Source organism: Hyperolius riggenbachi, chromosome 2, assembly GCF_040937935.1.
Source record: "Hyperolius riggenbachi isolate aHypRig1 chromosome 2, aHypRig1.pri, whole genome shotgun sequence".
Taxonomy (NCBI): Eukaryota; Metazoa; Chordata; class Amphibia; order Anura; family Hyperoliidae; genus Hyperolius; species Hyperolius riggenbachi.
Genome location: NC_090647.1, coordinates 381427006 through 381443794, shown reverse-complemented (window position 1 = coordinate 381443794; position 16789 = coordinate 381427006). Strand labels below are relative to the sequence as shown.

At 44.9% G+C, this 16789-nt stretch overlaps 1 protein-coding gene across 1 annotated transcript in view; it reads left to right on the top strand.

Annotated features, from left to right (window-relative positions):
• The first annotated feature begins 1207 nt into the window (after positions 1-1207).
• The window catches only part of GUCA1B (guanylate cyclase activator 1B), a 333757-nt gene continuing 318175 nt past the window's right edge, over positions 1208-16789 (top strand). Inside the window, exon 1 of the mRNA XM_068269753.1 lies at positions 1208-2056. Coding sequence (XP_068125854.1) covers positions 1856-2056 — 201 coding nt within the window. The 5' untranslated portion in view covers positions 1208-1855. The remainder of the gene's footprint in view (positions 2057-16789) is intronic.

Genomic DNA, 16789 nt, shown 5'->3' with positions numbered 1-16789 from the left:
TGGGCAGACAGGTGAGTTGACACCTTTAGCAAACTATGCATGCAGCTCTATATTCATAGGGTGTTCTATAAGGTGACAGTCGCAGGCCTCATGGAGACATTCAGCATCTGCTCCCGTATTTTGGGGGGTCCTGCTGCTGCCTCTCCTCCTTTTGTTGCTGTAGTACACCAGGCAGACACCCACTTTACGCACACCATAAATTATGGGCCTTTGCAAAGCAGTGCCGTTTTACATAGTTATTTGGGTTGAAAAAAGACATACCTTCATTGAGTTCAACCCAAAAAAATAAAGTACAACACTAGCCTGCACCCTCACATATTCCTGTTGATCCAGAGGAAGGTGAAAAACCCTTACAAGACATGGTCCAATTAGCCCCAAAAGGGAAAAAAATCCTTCCCGACTCCAGATGGCAAGATAAAATGAATCAACACCATTGGGTATTTAATTAGTAATTACAGCCATGGATGTCTTTCAAAGCAAGGAAAGCATCTAAGCCCCACTTAAACGCAGATATAGAATTAAAAACCTCTTTACTAAATAAATGGCTAAAACTTTTTCCTTCATGCACAGACCATGTCCCCTAGTCCTTTGCAAAAGCCTAGGGACAAAAAGCTAATCTGCTAAACTTTTATATTGCCCTCTGATGTATTTATACATGTTAATTAGATTTCCACTAAGGCGTTTTTTTTTCCAGACTAAATAAGCCCAGTTTATCTAAACTTTCCTGACATTCCATCCCTCTAATCAATTTTGTTTCTCATCTCTGTACCTGCTCTGAAACAGCAATATCTTTCTAGGATTTCTGCTCAGCTCTTGTTCATGATAACTGGTGCAAGGGGGTAGACCAAGTAAGTCATCAGTTTCAGGAAAATATCAAGCATTTACCTGATTTACCAAATATTGTACAGTTAAGGGCTAGATTATTGCGGGGGGGGGGGGGGGGGGGCAATGTGTTTTGTTATGGACAGAGGTAGACGTGAATAATTTACGTTCTGTAAAGTGATGTGTAATATGTTGATGCTATATTCATTTCAGTGATGAAATATAACTATTTTAAAGTAGCCATTGTACATGCACTCCTTTTTATTATTGTGTTATACAGTTGCAGGCTGTATTGTGCCTTTGACACAGGCTTGACAACATCTAGGTCTTTATGAGATTCTTCTAATGATCTTAGATCTTCTTATCTGGTTCAGCCAGCACATGAGTTAGCTAGTCTAATGCTGTCACCTCACCTCATCCACTTCACAGAACTAGTGAGCTGCATAAGAATATAGAAGAAGAGAACATGGTTTATGGTAATTCCCGACTCTTGCAGATTCTTATTTTGTAGTCATCCATTATCTTTTGAATGATGGGTGACAATAACAGGACTTGGATCACCAAAGGCAAAAGAGAATATATTATTAAATACATGCCAGTGCCACTTTAAGGTAAAGTAAGTCTGCCTTTTTCAAGCAAGAACACTTACTACTAGTTAATTAAACATTTTCAACCTTGGACAAATCTTGGACATATTTAACTGTACCTTTATTGGATAAAAGAAAAAATTAGCATGGGAATTTAAGATTTTTTTCTCTTTTTCGTTCTTTCATTTATTGGTGAAGTAGGGGTTTTCCTCAACAGAGGGCCTATTGTACAAAGTGTAGTTTGCTTTGATTGTTTCATGAGACAACAACAGAAGATACATTCAGAGCGCAGTTTGTGGAGGTGGGAAAACAAGTCACATGGGTGACAGGCTGACAGCACACTTTTTATGGTTCGTAGTTAAAGACAAGAGAAGAAGAAGCTGGATTGTTACTCAGTAAATAAACCTTAAAGACAGAAGCAATTGCTACACCAGGATTTTCTTACAATGGGCCAGCACCTAAGTGAGGAGTCTAACAGGGTAGAGATTGATGTGGCAGAACTGCAGGAGTGGTATAAGAAATTTGTGGTCGAATGTCCTAGCGGAACGCTTTTTATGCATGAATTTAAACGTTTTTTCGGTGTGACAGATAACCAAGAGGCAGCAGACTACGTGGAACATATGTTTAGAGCCTTTGATAAAAATGGGGTGAGTTTTGCTTAAATGTTTGTTTTAAATATGGTTTACAGTACTACATTGGTTATGTTTAAATGTATTTCTACTTTTACTGCTCATGCTTAAAATTCAGCTGCATACTGTAAGTAGACAATTTTACTGCACAATCAAAATAATAGCATATCAGTGTGGAGTATTGGCATTACTGTATTCAGGTCCCTTTTGAAACAAATCTGCTTAGAGACTTTATATTTATCCTGTGCTTATGTCTGTGTTTTGTTTTGTTTTAGAATTGATAGGGTTATAAGGGGATAGAACCTCTGTTAGATTTGTATTGCTTTCTGCTGTTTCCATCTGTGAGAATTTCTATCACTTCCTGTCCAAAGAGAAAGTAGGGAAATCTCTTAAAAAGTGATAGAGACTATATTATTGGAGTCTGGTCAGGTGTTGCTTATGCTTTCCAGACTCTATTCTGTTTTGTCAATCTCATACCCCTCTACTTTTGTTAAACATAAGTATATGGTGGCGTGGGAAACCAAACTTAAACTATCTTGGAACTTACTTGATTGGGAGGAAATATGCCATAATGCTTGAAAATGCGCACTCAAATAAAGGAGACTATATGTAAGATTATGTTCCACTGGCATATGACTCCACACAGACTCCATCGGTTTGAAACATGAGACCGATGCTGAAGGTTATGTGGGGAGGAGGGCTCAATGGAACATATTTTTTGGTTCTGCCCACGGGCACAGGAATTCTGGAAATCTGTTCAGGCTTTGATCTACAAGGTCATTTTAAAACATGTGGCCCTAGATCCTTGGACCTACCTTTTAGGGAGGCCAAAAGCAGGTCTCAGATCCCATACCCAAAGGATGTTAAACCACACAATGACGGCCACCCAGTTGTCAATTGCTTCCTTCTGGAAAAGGAGGTCTCCCCCCAGGGTTGAAGATTGAGTCCACAGACTCACACAGAGGTGGGTTAGGTCAGTGGAACACCTGACAGCACTGGTCCATGAGAGAGAGGCCAATTTCCGCAAGGTGTGGGACTTTTGGGATGTCAATTATGAGCAGGGATCGGGTTAGGGTTTTATGACATACTGGCTTCCCTTACGCAGTGCTGCTCGGATACCACTTTTCACTGGATCTAATTCGGATCCGGATACCCAGATATCCGATCCGGGTCGGATATCCAAGTTTATAATTTTCCAATCCGGATCCAAATCGGATATCCGACCTCAGTATCCTGCCGGATTTGGATATCCGGATACAAAACCAGAAGTGACCTGAAAATGGCTTAAAATGCTTCCAAAAGTCTCTATAAATGGCAAAAAACCCTTTCGGAGGTCTCTCTCTCTCTCTCTCTCTCTCTCTCTCTCTCTCTCTCTCTCTCTCTCTCTCTGATTTTTGCCATTGAAGGTGATTTTGGCTTCTGCTCGGATATCTGAACTAACTATCCGCCCGGATTTCGGATTTCAGATGGGAAATCCGAGTTTGCTAAGATAGTCAATTCGGATTTTAAAAAATATCCAAATTGCTATTCAAAGTTCAGATAGTGGAAAAAGTTTGGATTATCTGGGTAGTTCGGTTATCCGAAATCTTGCTGAGCACCACTGCCCTTACGTCCTTTATTTGAGGTTTCTGGGTTACGACTTACATATTATACAGAATTACTAAGGCCACATTAAATCTAAGGTTTTTCTTGGTCACATCATGATCACAGCCTAATCTGCACTTTTTTAGTTTTTGTTCAACTTTTTGGTTGAATTACTGTAATGTGTTTATTTTGTGAGGTAGGATTGTTGTTCATGTTTTTTTTTTCTCAAGAAATTTAAAGCATGCTCTAGTCAATATGGAAACTGACCAGATAATATTATATGTGCTAATCATTTATGACTTATTGTTTCTCGTTTGAGCAAGAACTTTATGTGTCAATTTGCATTATGATTTACAACTGTCTCGTTGTTCCTTTCCTGCCAATAAAAGAGTAATAAAAAAAAGTAATAGAGACACCAACACATAAAATACTTTTTGTGGAGTGAGGAGTATAATTTTGCCTCCTCAAAACAAAAGGTACAGTATTTGCGATACTTAAGCAAATACCTTCTATTTTAAGAAGGCAAAATTACATTTAGTATTGTTTTTTTTTTGCGGTCATTCATTTCCTGCCCCAGTTAAATTACACTATGGCTAAAAAGCTGCATGGAGGTCCAAGTGGCTGGAAGTGAGGAATACGAACAGCAATAAAACCTTTAACCACTTGAGGACCGCCCCCAGCCGATGGGCGGCGGCAAAGTCCGGGCCCAAACGACCGCAATACGCCCATCGGCGGGGGCGGCTGCGGGAGTGGCTATGCGGCGATTGCGTCATTCGTGACGCGATCAGCCGCCGGGGACTGGCTCCGCCCACCGCTCGTAGTAACCCGCCGGCCGTTCGGAAGCGCCGGCGGGTTACTAGCACCCGGATCGCCGCTGCACATATGTATAATAGGCTTTGTAATGTATACAAAGCCTATTATACTGGCTGCCTCCTGCCCTGGTGGTCCCAGTGTCCGAGGGACCACCAGGGCAGGCTGCAGCCACCCTAGTCTGCACCCAAGCACACTGATTTCCCCCCCCCTGCCCCCTGATCGCCCACAGCACCCCTCAGACCCCCCCCTGCCCACCCCCCAGACCACTGTTTGCACCCAGTCACCCCCCTAATCACCCATCAATCACTCCCTGTCACTATCTGTCAACGCTATTTTTTTTATCCCCCCCCTGCCCACTGCCCCCTCCTGATCACCCCCCACCCCTCAGATTCTCCCCAGACCCCCCCCCAAAACCCCCCCCCCCCCCCGTGTACTATATGCATCTATCCCCCCTGATCACCTGTCAATCACCTGTCAATCACCCGTCAATCACCCGTCAATCACCCCCTGTCACTGCCACCCATCAATCAGCCCCTAACCTGCCCCTTGCGGGCAATCTGATCACCCCCCCACACCAATAGATCGCCCGCAGATCCGACATCAGATCACCTCCCAAATCCATTGTTTACATCTATTCTCTCCTCTAAACACCCACTAATTACCCATCAATCACCCATCAATCACCCCCTATCACCACCTGTCACTGTTACCCATCAGATTAGACCCTAATCTACCCCTTGCGGGCACCCAATCACCCGCCCACACGCTCAGATTGCCCTCAGACCCCCCCTTATCAATTCGCCAGTGCAATATTTACATCTGTTATTCCCTGTAATAACCCACTGATCACCTGTCAATCACCTATCAATCACCCCCTGTCACTGCCACCCATCAATCACCCCCTGTCACTGCCACCCATCAATCAGCCCCTAACCTGCCCCTTGCGGGCAATCTGATCACCCACCCACACCAATAGATCGCCCGCAGATCCGACATCAGATCACCTCCCAAGTGCAGTGTATACATCTCTTCTCTCCTCTAAACACCCACTAATTACCCATCAATCACCCCCTATCACCACCTGTCACTGTTACCCATCAGATTAGACCCTAATCTGCCCCTTGCGGGCACCCAATCACCCGCCCACACGCTCAGATTGCCCTCAGACCCCCCCCCCCCTTATCAATTCGCCAGTGCAATATTTACATCTGTTATTCCCTGTAATAACCCACTGATCACCTGTCAATCACCTATCAATCACCCCCTGTCACTGCCACCCATCAATCACCCCCTGTCACTGCCACCCATCAATCAGCCCCTAACCTGCCCCTTGCGGGCAATCTGATCACCCACCCACACCAATAGATCGCCCGCAGATCCGACATCAGATCACCTCCCAAGTGCAGTGTTTACCTCTCTTCTCTCCTCTAAACACCCACTAATTACCCATCAATCACCCCCTATCACCACCTGTCACTGTTACCCATCAGATTAGACCCTAATCTGCCCCTTGCGGGCACCCAATCACCCGCCCACACGCTCAGATTGCCCTCAGACCCCCCCTTATCAATTCGCCAGTGCAATATTTACATCTGTTATTCCCTGTAATAACCCACTGATCACCTGTCAATCACCTATCAATCACCCCCTGTCACTGCCACCCATCAATCACCCCCTGTCACTGCCACCCATCAATCACCCCCTGTCACTGCCACCCATCAATCAGCCCCTAACCTGCCCCTTGCGGGCAATCTGATCACCCACCCACACCAATAGATCGCCCGCAGATCCGACATCAGATCACCTCCCAAGTGCAGTGTTTACATCTCTTCTCTCCTCTAAACACCCACTAATTACCCATCAATCACCCCCTATCACCACCTGTCACGGTTACCCATCAGATTAGACCCTAATCTGCCCCTTGCGGGCACCCAATCACCCGCCCACACCTCAGAACGTCCTCAGACCCCAGCCCTGATCACCTCGCTAGTGCATTGCTTGCATCTATTTCCCCCCTCTAATCACACCTTGAGACACCCATCAATCACCTCCTGTCACCCCCTAGCACACCTACCCATCAGATCAGGCCCTAATTTGCCCTGTGTGGGCTCCTGATCACTCGGCCAAACCCTCAGATCCCCCTCAGACCCCCTTCCGATCACCTCCCCAGTGCATTGATTGCATCTATTTTCCCCTCTAACCGCCCCCTGAGACACCCATCAATCACCTCCTGTCACCCCCCTAGCACTCCTATCCATCAGATCAGGCCCAAAACATCCTGTCATCTAAGAGGCCACCCTGCTTATGAAAGGTTCCACAAAATTTGCCCCCTCATAGACCACCTGTCATCAAAATTTGCAGATGCTTATACCCCTGAACAGTCATTTTGAGAAATTTGGTTTCCAGACTACTCACAGTTTTGGGCCCGTAAAATGCCAGGGCAGTATAGGAACCCCACAAGTGACCCCATTTTAGAAAGAAGACACCCCAAGGTATTCTGTTAGGTGTATGATGAGTTCATAGAAGATTTTATTTTTTGTCAAAAGTTAGCGGAAATTGGATTTTTATTGTTTTTTTCACAAAGTGTCATTTTTCACTAACTTGTGACAAAAAATAAAATCTTCTATGAACTCACCATACCCCTAACGGAATACCTTGGGGTGTCTTCTTTCTAAAATGGGGTCACTTGTGGGGTTCCTATACTGCCCTGGCATTTTAGGGGCCCTAAACCGTGAGGAGTAGTCTAGAAAACAAATGCCTCAAAATGACCTGTGAATAGGACGTTGGGCCCCTTAGCGCACCTAGGCTGCAAAAAAGTGTCACACATGTGGTATTGCCATACTCAGGAGAAGTAGTATAATGTGTTTTGTGGTGTATTTTTACACATACCCATGCTGGGTGGGAGAAATCTCTCTGTAAATGGACAATTGTGTGTAAAAAAAATCAAAAATGTGTCATTTACAGAGATATTTCTCCCACCCAGCATGGTTATATGTAAAAATACACCACAAAACACATTATACTACTTCTTCTGAGTACGGCGATACCACATGTGTGACACTTTTTTGCAGCCTAACTGTGCTAAGGGGCCCAAAGTCCAATGAGTACCTTTAGGATTTCACAGGTCATTTTGAGACATTTGGGTTCAAGACTACTCCTCACGGTTTAGGGCCCCTAAAATGCCAGGGCAGTATAGGAACCCCACAAGTGACCCCATTTTAGAAAGAAGACACCCAAGGTATTCTGTTAGGTGTATGATGAGTTCATAGAAGATTTTATTTTTTGTCACAAGTTAGCGGAAATTGATATGTATTGTTTTTTTTTTCACAAAGTGTCAATTTCCGCTAACTTGTGACAAAAAAAAAAATCTTCTATGAACTCACCATACTCCTAACAGAATACCTTGGGGTGTCTTCTTTCTAAAATGGGGTCACTTGTGGGGTTCCTATACTGCCCTGGCATTTTAGGGGCCCTAAACCGTGAGCAGTAGTCTAGAATCCAAATGCCTCAAAATGACCTGTGAATAGGACGTTAGGCCCCTTAGCGCACCTAGGTTGCAAAAAAGTGTCACACATGTGGTATCGCCGTACTCAGAAGAAGTAGTATGTTGTGTTTTGGGGTGTATTTTTACACATACCCATGCTGGGTGGGAGAAATCTCTCTGTAAATGGACAATTGTGTGTAAAAAAAATCAAACAATTGTCATTTACAGAGATATTTCTCCCACCCAGCATGGGTATGTGTAAAAATACACCCCAAAACACATTATACTACTTCTCCTGAGTACGGCGGTACCACATGTGTGGCACTTTTTTGCACCCTAAGTGCGCTAAGAGGCCCAAAGTCCAATGAGTACCTTTAGGATTTCACAGGTCATTTTGCGACATTTGGTTTCAAGACTACTCCTCACGGTTTAGGGCCCCTAAAATGCCAGGGCAGTATAGGAACCCCACAAATGACCCCATTTTAGAAAGAAGACACCCCAAGGTATTCCGTTAGGAGTATGGTGAGTTCATAGAAGATTTTATTTTTTGTCACAAGTTAGCGGAAAATGACACTTTGTGAAAAAAAACAATTAAAATCAATTTCCGCTAACTTGTGACAAAAAAAAAAAAAATCTTCTATGAACTCACCATCCTCCTAACGGAATACCTTGGGGTGTCTTCTTTCTAAAATGGGGTAATTTGTGGGGTTCCTATACTGTCCTGGCATTTTAGGGGCCCTAAACCGTGAGGAGTAGTCTTGAAACGAAATTTCTCAAAATGACCTGTGAAATCCTAAAGGTACTCATTGAACAAAACGTGCCCCCAATTAGTGTGCAAAAAAGTGCACACATGTGTATCGCCGTACTCAGGAGAAGTAGTATAATGTGTTTGGGTGTATTTTTACACATAGACCCAATCTGAGTGATTCTATTACAATTTAAAAAAATTAAACAATTGTCATTTACGGAGATATTTCTCCCACCCAGCATGGGTATGTGTAAAAATACACCCCAAAACACATTATACTACTTCTCCTGAGTACGGCAATACCACATGTGTGGCACTTTTTTGCAGCCTAACTGCGCTAAGGGGCCAAAAGTCCAATGAGCATCTTTAGGCTTTACAGGGGTGCTTACAATTAGGCACCCCCCAAAATGCCAGGACAGTGAACACACCCCACAAATGACCCCATTTTGGAAAGTAGACACTTCAAGGTATTCAGAGAGGAGCATAGTGAGTCTGTGGCAGATTTCATTTTTTTTTGTCGCAAGTTAGAAGAAATGGAAACTTTTTTTTTTTTCTTTTTTTTGTCAGAAAGTGTCATTTTCCGCTAACTTGTGACAAAAAATAAAATCTTCTATGAACTCACCATGCCTCTCACTGAATACTTTGGGATGTCTTCTTTCCAAAATGGGGTCATTTGGGGGGTATTTGTACTATCCTGGAACTTTAGCCCCTCATGAAACCTGAGAGGTGCGCAGAAAAGTCAGAGATGCTTGAAAATGGGAAAATTCACTTTTAATTTAGTTTGTAAACGCTATAACTTTTACCCAATCCAATAAATATACACTGAATGGTTTTTTTTTTATCAAAGACATGTAGCAGAATAACTTTCGCGCTCAAATGTATAGGACATTTTACTTTATTTGAAAAATGTCAGCACAGCAAGTTAAAGAAGTCATTTTTTTGCCAAAATTCATGTCTTTTTTGATGAATATAATAAAAACTAAAACTCGCAGCAGCAATCAAATAGCAGCAAAAGAAAGCTGTATTAGTGACAAGAAAAGGAGGTAAAATTCATTTAGGTGGTAGGTTGTATGACCGAGCAATAAACCGTGAAAGCTGCAGTGGTCTGAATGGAGAAAAAGGCTCTGGTCCTTAAAGAGAATCTGTATTGTTAAAATCGCACAAAGGTAAACATACCAGTGCGTTAGGGGACATCTCCTATTACCCTCTGTCACAATTTCGCTGCTCCCCGCCGCATTAAAAGTGGTTAAAAACAGTTTTAAAAAGTTTGTTTATAAACAAACAAAATGGCCACCAAAACAGGAAGTAGGTTGATGTACAGTATGCCCACACATAGAAAATACATCCATACACAAGTAGGCTGTATACAGCCTTCCTTTTTAATCTCAAGAGATCATTTGTGTGTTTCTTTTCCCCTGCAGCTATCTTCCACTGAAGTGTCAGGCTGTTTCTTCCTGCAGAGTGCAGACAGCTCTGCCTGTATGTAATTCCTCAGTATGTGAAAGCCCAGCCAGCTCAGAGGAGGATTTATCCAGCTTGTAAAAGATAATAGAGCAGAGAGAAGCTGCACTAATCTAAATAACACACAGGCAGTGTGCATAGAGGGGCCAGGAGGGGGAGATGCATCACAGAACCACAACACTGAAGAACTTGGCAGCCTTCCAGACACAGGCTGACAAGTCTGACAAGAGAGAGATAAGTTGATTTATTACAGAGATGGTCATAGTAGAACGTGCTGCAGTAAGCCAGAACACATTAGAATAGCTTTTGGAACTTGTAGGATGGAAAAAAACCGGACGAAATTTTTGTTACGGAGTCTCTTTAAGGGGCGAAAAGACTGTGGTCCTGAAGTGGTTAGGGTTATTATTATTATTTATTGTTTCTATTAAGCGCCAACATATTATGCAGCGACAATAATTATATGATACTAGGATGACAGACATAACAAGGTTATAAAACATAGAACAAAGTTATACAAGGCAAACGGTACAAGATACATGACCATGCAATTATTGGCTAGTTAGGTAGGCCCAGTAATACAAGTACAGGCTGCCTGTCATAGGAAAGGAGCACATGATCCCATAGATTACACTAAGGATGGGAGGACCCTGCCAGAGGCTTACAATCTAAGGGGGGGGGGAGTGGAAACACTAGGTAGGTCTTTGGAATAAATATTCAGTAGAGAGTTAATGTGTGGTAGGGAGTGGGTAGGCCATCTTAAAGAGGTGGGTTTTGAGGGCTTGCTAAGATCAACTACCATCAAATTCCAGACTTCAAAAGCATACTACATGAGCTATCCAAGTTAATTTGCCTCATCCATAGCAATGCATTCTTGCATATGAAGGTGAAAGGAAACAGGAGGTATTCTCCCCTCTAGTGGATGTCCTCTGACAAATGAAGATGCAATCACCATGGAAAATTCATCCCAGCTGATGTTTCCGTTTAACCAGTGTTCCCCAACCTTGTCCTCAAGGCCCACCAACAGTGCATGTTTTGTGGAATAGAGATGGCCTGAACGGTTCGCTGGCGAACTTGTTCGTGCGAATCTCAATGGTTCGCGTTGGCTGCGAAACGCAGTTTTTTTTCAAAAAAGTTTGTGTTTGCATTTTTCCTATATACTTTAATGGCGCTGACTTTAACCATTAATAGCTAAGCCCCATTACATGCTATAAACCCCAAATTTGCAGGGTATGTAAATAGGGACCTTATAGTTTTTGAGAAAATGGATTTTAAAATTCTCCTTCTGACCGTGGGAAAATTAAACGCCCGCCGAGTTTAGCAGTTATTAGCAAAGTCCCCTTACATAGTAGAAACACCAAATTTGCAGGGTATGGAGAGGGGGTCAGTGACTACAAGAGGAATAAAAAAAAAAAAAAAAGACCTTATACTTTTTGAGAAAATCGAATTTCAAATTTCAAAGAAAAATAGTATACATTTAAATTACTGTAAATTACAGTTCTTAGGGAAACAATTCCTGCCAAATTTAGCAGTTAATAGCAAAGGCCCCTTACATCCTAGCAACACCAACTTTGCAGGATATGTTAAAAAGATGGTGGGAAACAATATTTTTTAAAAATATTTTTTTTGTTATGTTCAGAGTGTGGGAAATTTCCCCCCAAAAATGATGTGGGTGCCCCCTACCAAGCTCTCTGTAACCCCTTGTCCCCCATGCAGGCTGGGATAGCCAAAATGTGGAGCCCCTGCCGTGTGGGGCTCCGCATCCTGAGTTATGCCAGTCCGCATGGTCAATGGTATAGGGGGGCTCCAGGGAGAGGGGCGGTCAAGCCTTCCTCTCTCCCCCAAAGCCCTTGTCCAATCCATGGGCAAGGGGCTCTTCTCCACTTCCGGTGCCCCAGGAGGAGGTGGGGGCGACGACTCCCTGGGGGGGGGGTTCATGGTGGCATCTGGGAGTCCCCTTTAAGAAGGGGACCCCAGATGCACCCCCCTCCCAGGAGAAATTAGTATAGGGGTACAAAGTACCCCTTACCCATTTCCACAAAGGGTTAAATTGAATAAAAACACAACAACGAAAAAAGTCCTTTAATGTTCTTAATTAACCAGAAATACTTACCTGTACCTTTAAAAAAAAGTTCCCACGCCAATATCCTCGGAAATGTCCCACGCCAATATCCTCTCTTCTTGCGATCTTCAATTAAGTTGATTGAAGATCTCCCACGAGCTATACTAATTAGTACAGCAGAGAATGTGTCTGCATAGGAAACACAGCGCCGGCTCCCGCTGTCCTCCCCACCTCCTCACCCTCACCTAGCCTGGCACCTGGTGCGCCCATGGGTGCACCGGGTGCCAAGCTAGGTGAGGGTGACACAGGTGAAGACAGGTGGGGAGAGACAGCGGGAGTCGGCAGCTATGCGTCCAAACAGGACGCATTCTCAGCTATACTAACCGGTTCATGAATGATCTAGTTCTTTTTAATGAATTGAATCGAATGAATCAGCTCTGAACCAACTCATTCGATTCAATTCATTAAAAAGAACCGGATCATTCATGAACCGGTTAGTATAGCTTAGAATGTGTCCTGTGAGGACACATAGCTGCCGGCTCCCGCTGTCTCTACCCACCTGCCTTCACCTGTGTCACCCTCACCTAGCCTGGCACCCGGTGCACCCATGGGTGCCAGACTAGGTGAGGGTGACAGGTGAGGAGGCGGGGAGGACAGTGGGAGCCAGCAGCTATGTGTCCTATGTGGACGCATTTTCTGCTATGTGGGGGGCGGCGGAGATCTTCAATTAACTTAATTGAAGATCGCAAGATGAGAGGATATTGGCGTGGGACATTTCCGAGGATATTGGCGTGGGAACTTCTTTTTAAAGGTACAGGTAAGTATTTCTGGTTAATTAAGAACATTAAAGCACCCTCTCAGCGTGACAGCACCCTCTCTGGTAAAAAGAAAGGGGGCGGCATCTGCTTCTACATCAGCTCTGTCTGGTGCCCAAACACCTCCGTACTGGCCAAGAAATGCACGCCAGAACTTGAACTCCTCCTCATCAATTGCAGGCCAATCTACTCGCCCAGAGAGTTCTCTTCCTACGTCCTCGTGGGTGTGTATATCCCTCCTGATGCAGAGGTAAATGCTGCCCTGCGTGATCTCAGTGATACCATCATGCAGTGGGAGACAGCCCTCCCGGACTCGATGTTCATCATCTTGGGGGACTTCAACAAGGCCAACCTCCGTATTGAGCTGCCCCGCTTCCATCAGCACATCACCTGCCCCACCAGAAATACCAACACCCTCGACCATTGCTACACGGTCCTGAAAGATGCATACAAAGCGACACCGTGGGCAGCACTAGGCTCATCTGACCACTGCATCATCCACCTGATACCAACTTACAAAAGGCGCCTGGAAACCTCGAAACCTGTCACCAAATCCTTCAAAGTGTGGTCAAGTGAGGCTAAACTACAACTTCAGGCCTGTTTTGACTGCACAGACTGGAAGGCTCTGGAATCGCCTAACCTGGACGAGTGGGCAGACAATGTATCCTCGTACATTGGCTTCTGCGAGAACTCCTGCATCCCTACAAAATCCTTCAAACTATATCCAAACGATAAACCGTGGTTCTCAAAAAGACTTCGACAACTGCGACGCAGCAAAGAAGCTGCACACAAGTCCGGCAACCAGGAGGACTACAAGAGGGCAAGGAACGACCTAAACAGGGAACTGAGGTCCGCTAAGAAGTGCTACGCGGAAAAGCTGGAACAGAACCTCTCCTCAAACGACTCACGAGCTGTGTGGAAAGGGCTTAAGGCTGCCACCAACTACAAACCTCCCCCTCAGCATACTACACCTAGCACTGAGCTGGCAGAGAGTCTCAGCGACTTCTACTGCAGATTCGAGAACCAGCCAACACCTGTGGGACTCCCACAGCCGCCTGCACAATCCTCTGACTTTGACGCCCTGGGCCCGAACCCGCCCCCACCGACAGTGAGGGAGGCGGATGTACTGAAACACCTGCTAAGGCTAAATGCTAGGAAAGCCTCCGGTCCGGATGGTGTGTCACCAGCCTGCCTGAAAACTTGCGCTCGTCAGCTTGCTCCCACCCTCTCTTCCATCCTCACGAGGTCCCTCCAGGGAGGCAAAGTACCCGCATGCTTCAAGAGGTCCACCATTATCCCCGTCCCCAAAAAGCAGGGTACCCTTGACCTCAACAACTTCAGGCCCGTGGCACTTACATCCGTGATCATGAAGGCTTTTGAAAGCATGGTGCTCCCCCTCCTTAAGCACTCCACAGAGGGATTGCTAGATCCACACCAGTTTGCGTACAGAGCAAACAGGTCCACTGATGATGCCATTAACATCTGCTTGGAGCTCGTCTATGATCACCTGGACAGACCAGACTCCTACGCCAGGATCCTTATACTGGACTTCAGCTCAGCATTCAATACCATCAGCCCCAAAATACTGCAAGACAATCTGGCCGCAATAGGAGTCCACCCCACCCTGCGCCTGTGGATCACGGACTTCCTCACCAATAGGTCCCAGGTTGTTAGGCTGGGCACTATCTCCTGACAACCTAGGATCACCAACACAGGAGCCCCACAAGGCTGCGTTCTGTCGCCGTTTCTGTTCTCTCTGTATACAAATAACTGCAAATCCACGTCAGACTCGGTAAAAGTAATCAAATTCACTGACGACACGACCATTGTCGGTCTCATCACCAATAATGATGAGAAAGAGTACCGCCACCAGGTTGAAGGTGTCTGTCACTGGTGCAGAGAGAACGGATTGGTTCTAAACACAGCGAAAACTGTGGAGATGATTGTTGATTTCAGGAGATGCGCCTCCACCCCGCCCCCAATCTGCATCGATGGCAAGGAGGTGGAAAGAGTCCCCAGCGTCCGCCTTTTGGGCACAACTATCTCTAATGACCTGAAGTGGAAGGCCAACACTGCCTCCACACAGAGGAAATCCCAACAGAGACTTTTCTTTCTCCGCCAACTAAAAAAGTTTGGTATGGCCCAAAAACTTCTGACAAACTTCTACACCGCTACAATCGAATCTGTCCTATGCTCTTCCATCCTGGTTTGGTACGCCAGCTCCTCTGCCAGCGACAGACTCAAACTGCAGAGGGTCATCAGATCAGCGGAGAGGATCATCAGGAGATCCCGTCCCTCTCTGGAGCTCCTTTACCATTTCCAGGCTGTACTCCAGAGCATTAAAGATCACCAGCGACCCCTCGCACCCAGGCCACCGCTTCTTTAGTCAGCTCCCCTCGAGCCGGAGACTCCGGTTCCGGTCCATCTTCACCAAGACCTCAAGGCATAAAAACAGTTTATTTCCCTCGGCTGTCAACCTTCTGAACTCTCTCCACGTAACTGCCCATCCCCACACCAAACAGTGTGCCGGCACTGCGGCACACTACACATAGACGGCGCTCTAGCTGAAGCTTTTCTTTTGACTTTCTTTTGGTTGTTTTTTGTGTGTTTTTTGTGTTGTTACTTATGCTACATTGTCTCTCTCTGCAAATGTGATCCTTCCTGACTGCTTGTTTTGTCCTGTATCTATATCCTGTATCAGTACCCTGTACGTGCCAAGCCCAATTCCGGGCACGACCCAGTCGTGCTTGGCGATAATAAAGATTCTGATTCTGATTCTGATTAAAGGACTTTTTTTGTTGTTGTGTTTTTATTTCATTTAACACTTTGTGGAAATGGGTAAGGGGTACTTCGTACCCCTATACTCCTTTCTCCTGGGAGGGGGGTGGGCATCTGGGGTCCCCTTCTGAGAGGGGACTCCCAGATGTCACCATGAACCCCTCCCCAGGGAGTCATCTTCCCCACCTCCTCCTGGGGCATCGGAGGTGGGCAAGAGCCCCTTGTCCATGGATTGGACAAAGGCTCGGGGGAAGAGGGGAAGGCTTGGCCACCCCTCTCCCCCGGAGCAATACCCATACAGTGGACCATGCGGGCTGGTATAGCTCAGGGTGCGAAGCCCCATGCGGCCGGGGCTCCGCATTCTGGCTATCCCAGCCTGCATGGGGGACAAGGGGTTACAGAGAGCTCATTTAGGGGGGACCCAACGTCTTTTTTGGGGGGGAAATTTCCCACACTCTAAACAAAACAAAAAAAATTCAATTAAATTAAAAAAAAAATAAAAAAAAAAATATATATATATATATATATATATATATATATATATATGTTTTTTTTTTTAATATTGTTTCCCACTAACTTTTTAACATAACCTGCAAATTTGGTGTTGCTAGGATGTAAGGGGCCTTTGGTATTAACTGCTAAATTCTGTTTTCTGTTTCCCTAAGAACTGTCATTTAATTTAAATGTATACTATTTTTCTTTGAAATTTTAAAATCGATTTTCTCAAAAAGTATAAGGTCTTTTTGGAAAATGTTTTCCTCTTCTAGTCACTGACCGCCTCTACATACCCTGCAAATTTGGTGTTTCTACTATGTAAGGGGACTTTGCTATTATCCGCGAAAGTCGGCGGGCGTTTAATTTTCCCACGGTCAGGAGAATTTTAAAATCGATTTTTTCAAAAACTATAAGGTCTTTTTGAAAAAAAAAATTCCCCTCTTGTAGTCACTGACCCCCTCCAGGTGTTAGAACCCTTGAAACACATTTTCCATCACTTTTGTGGCCAGAAACA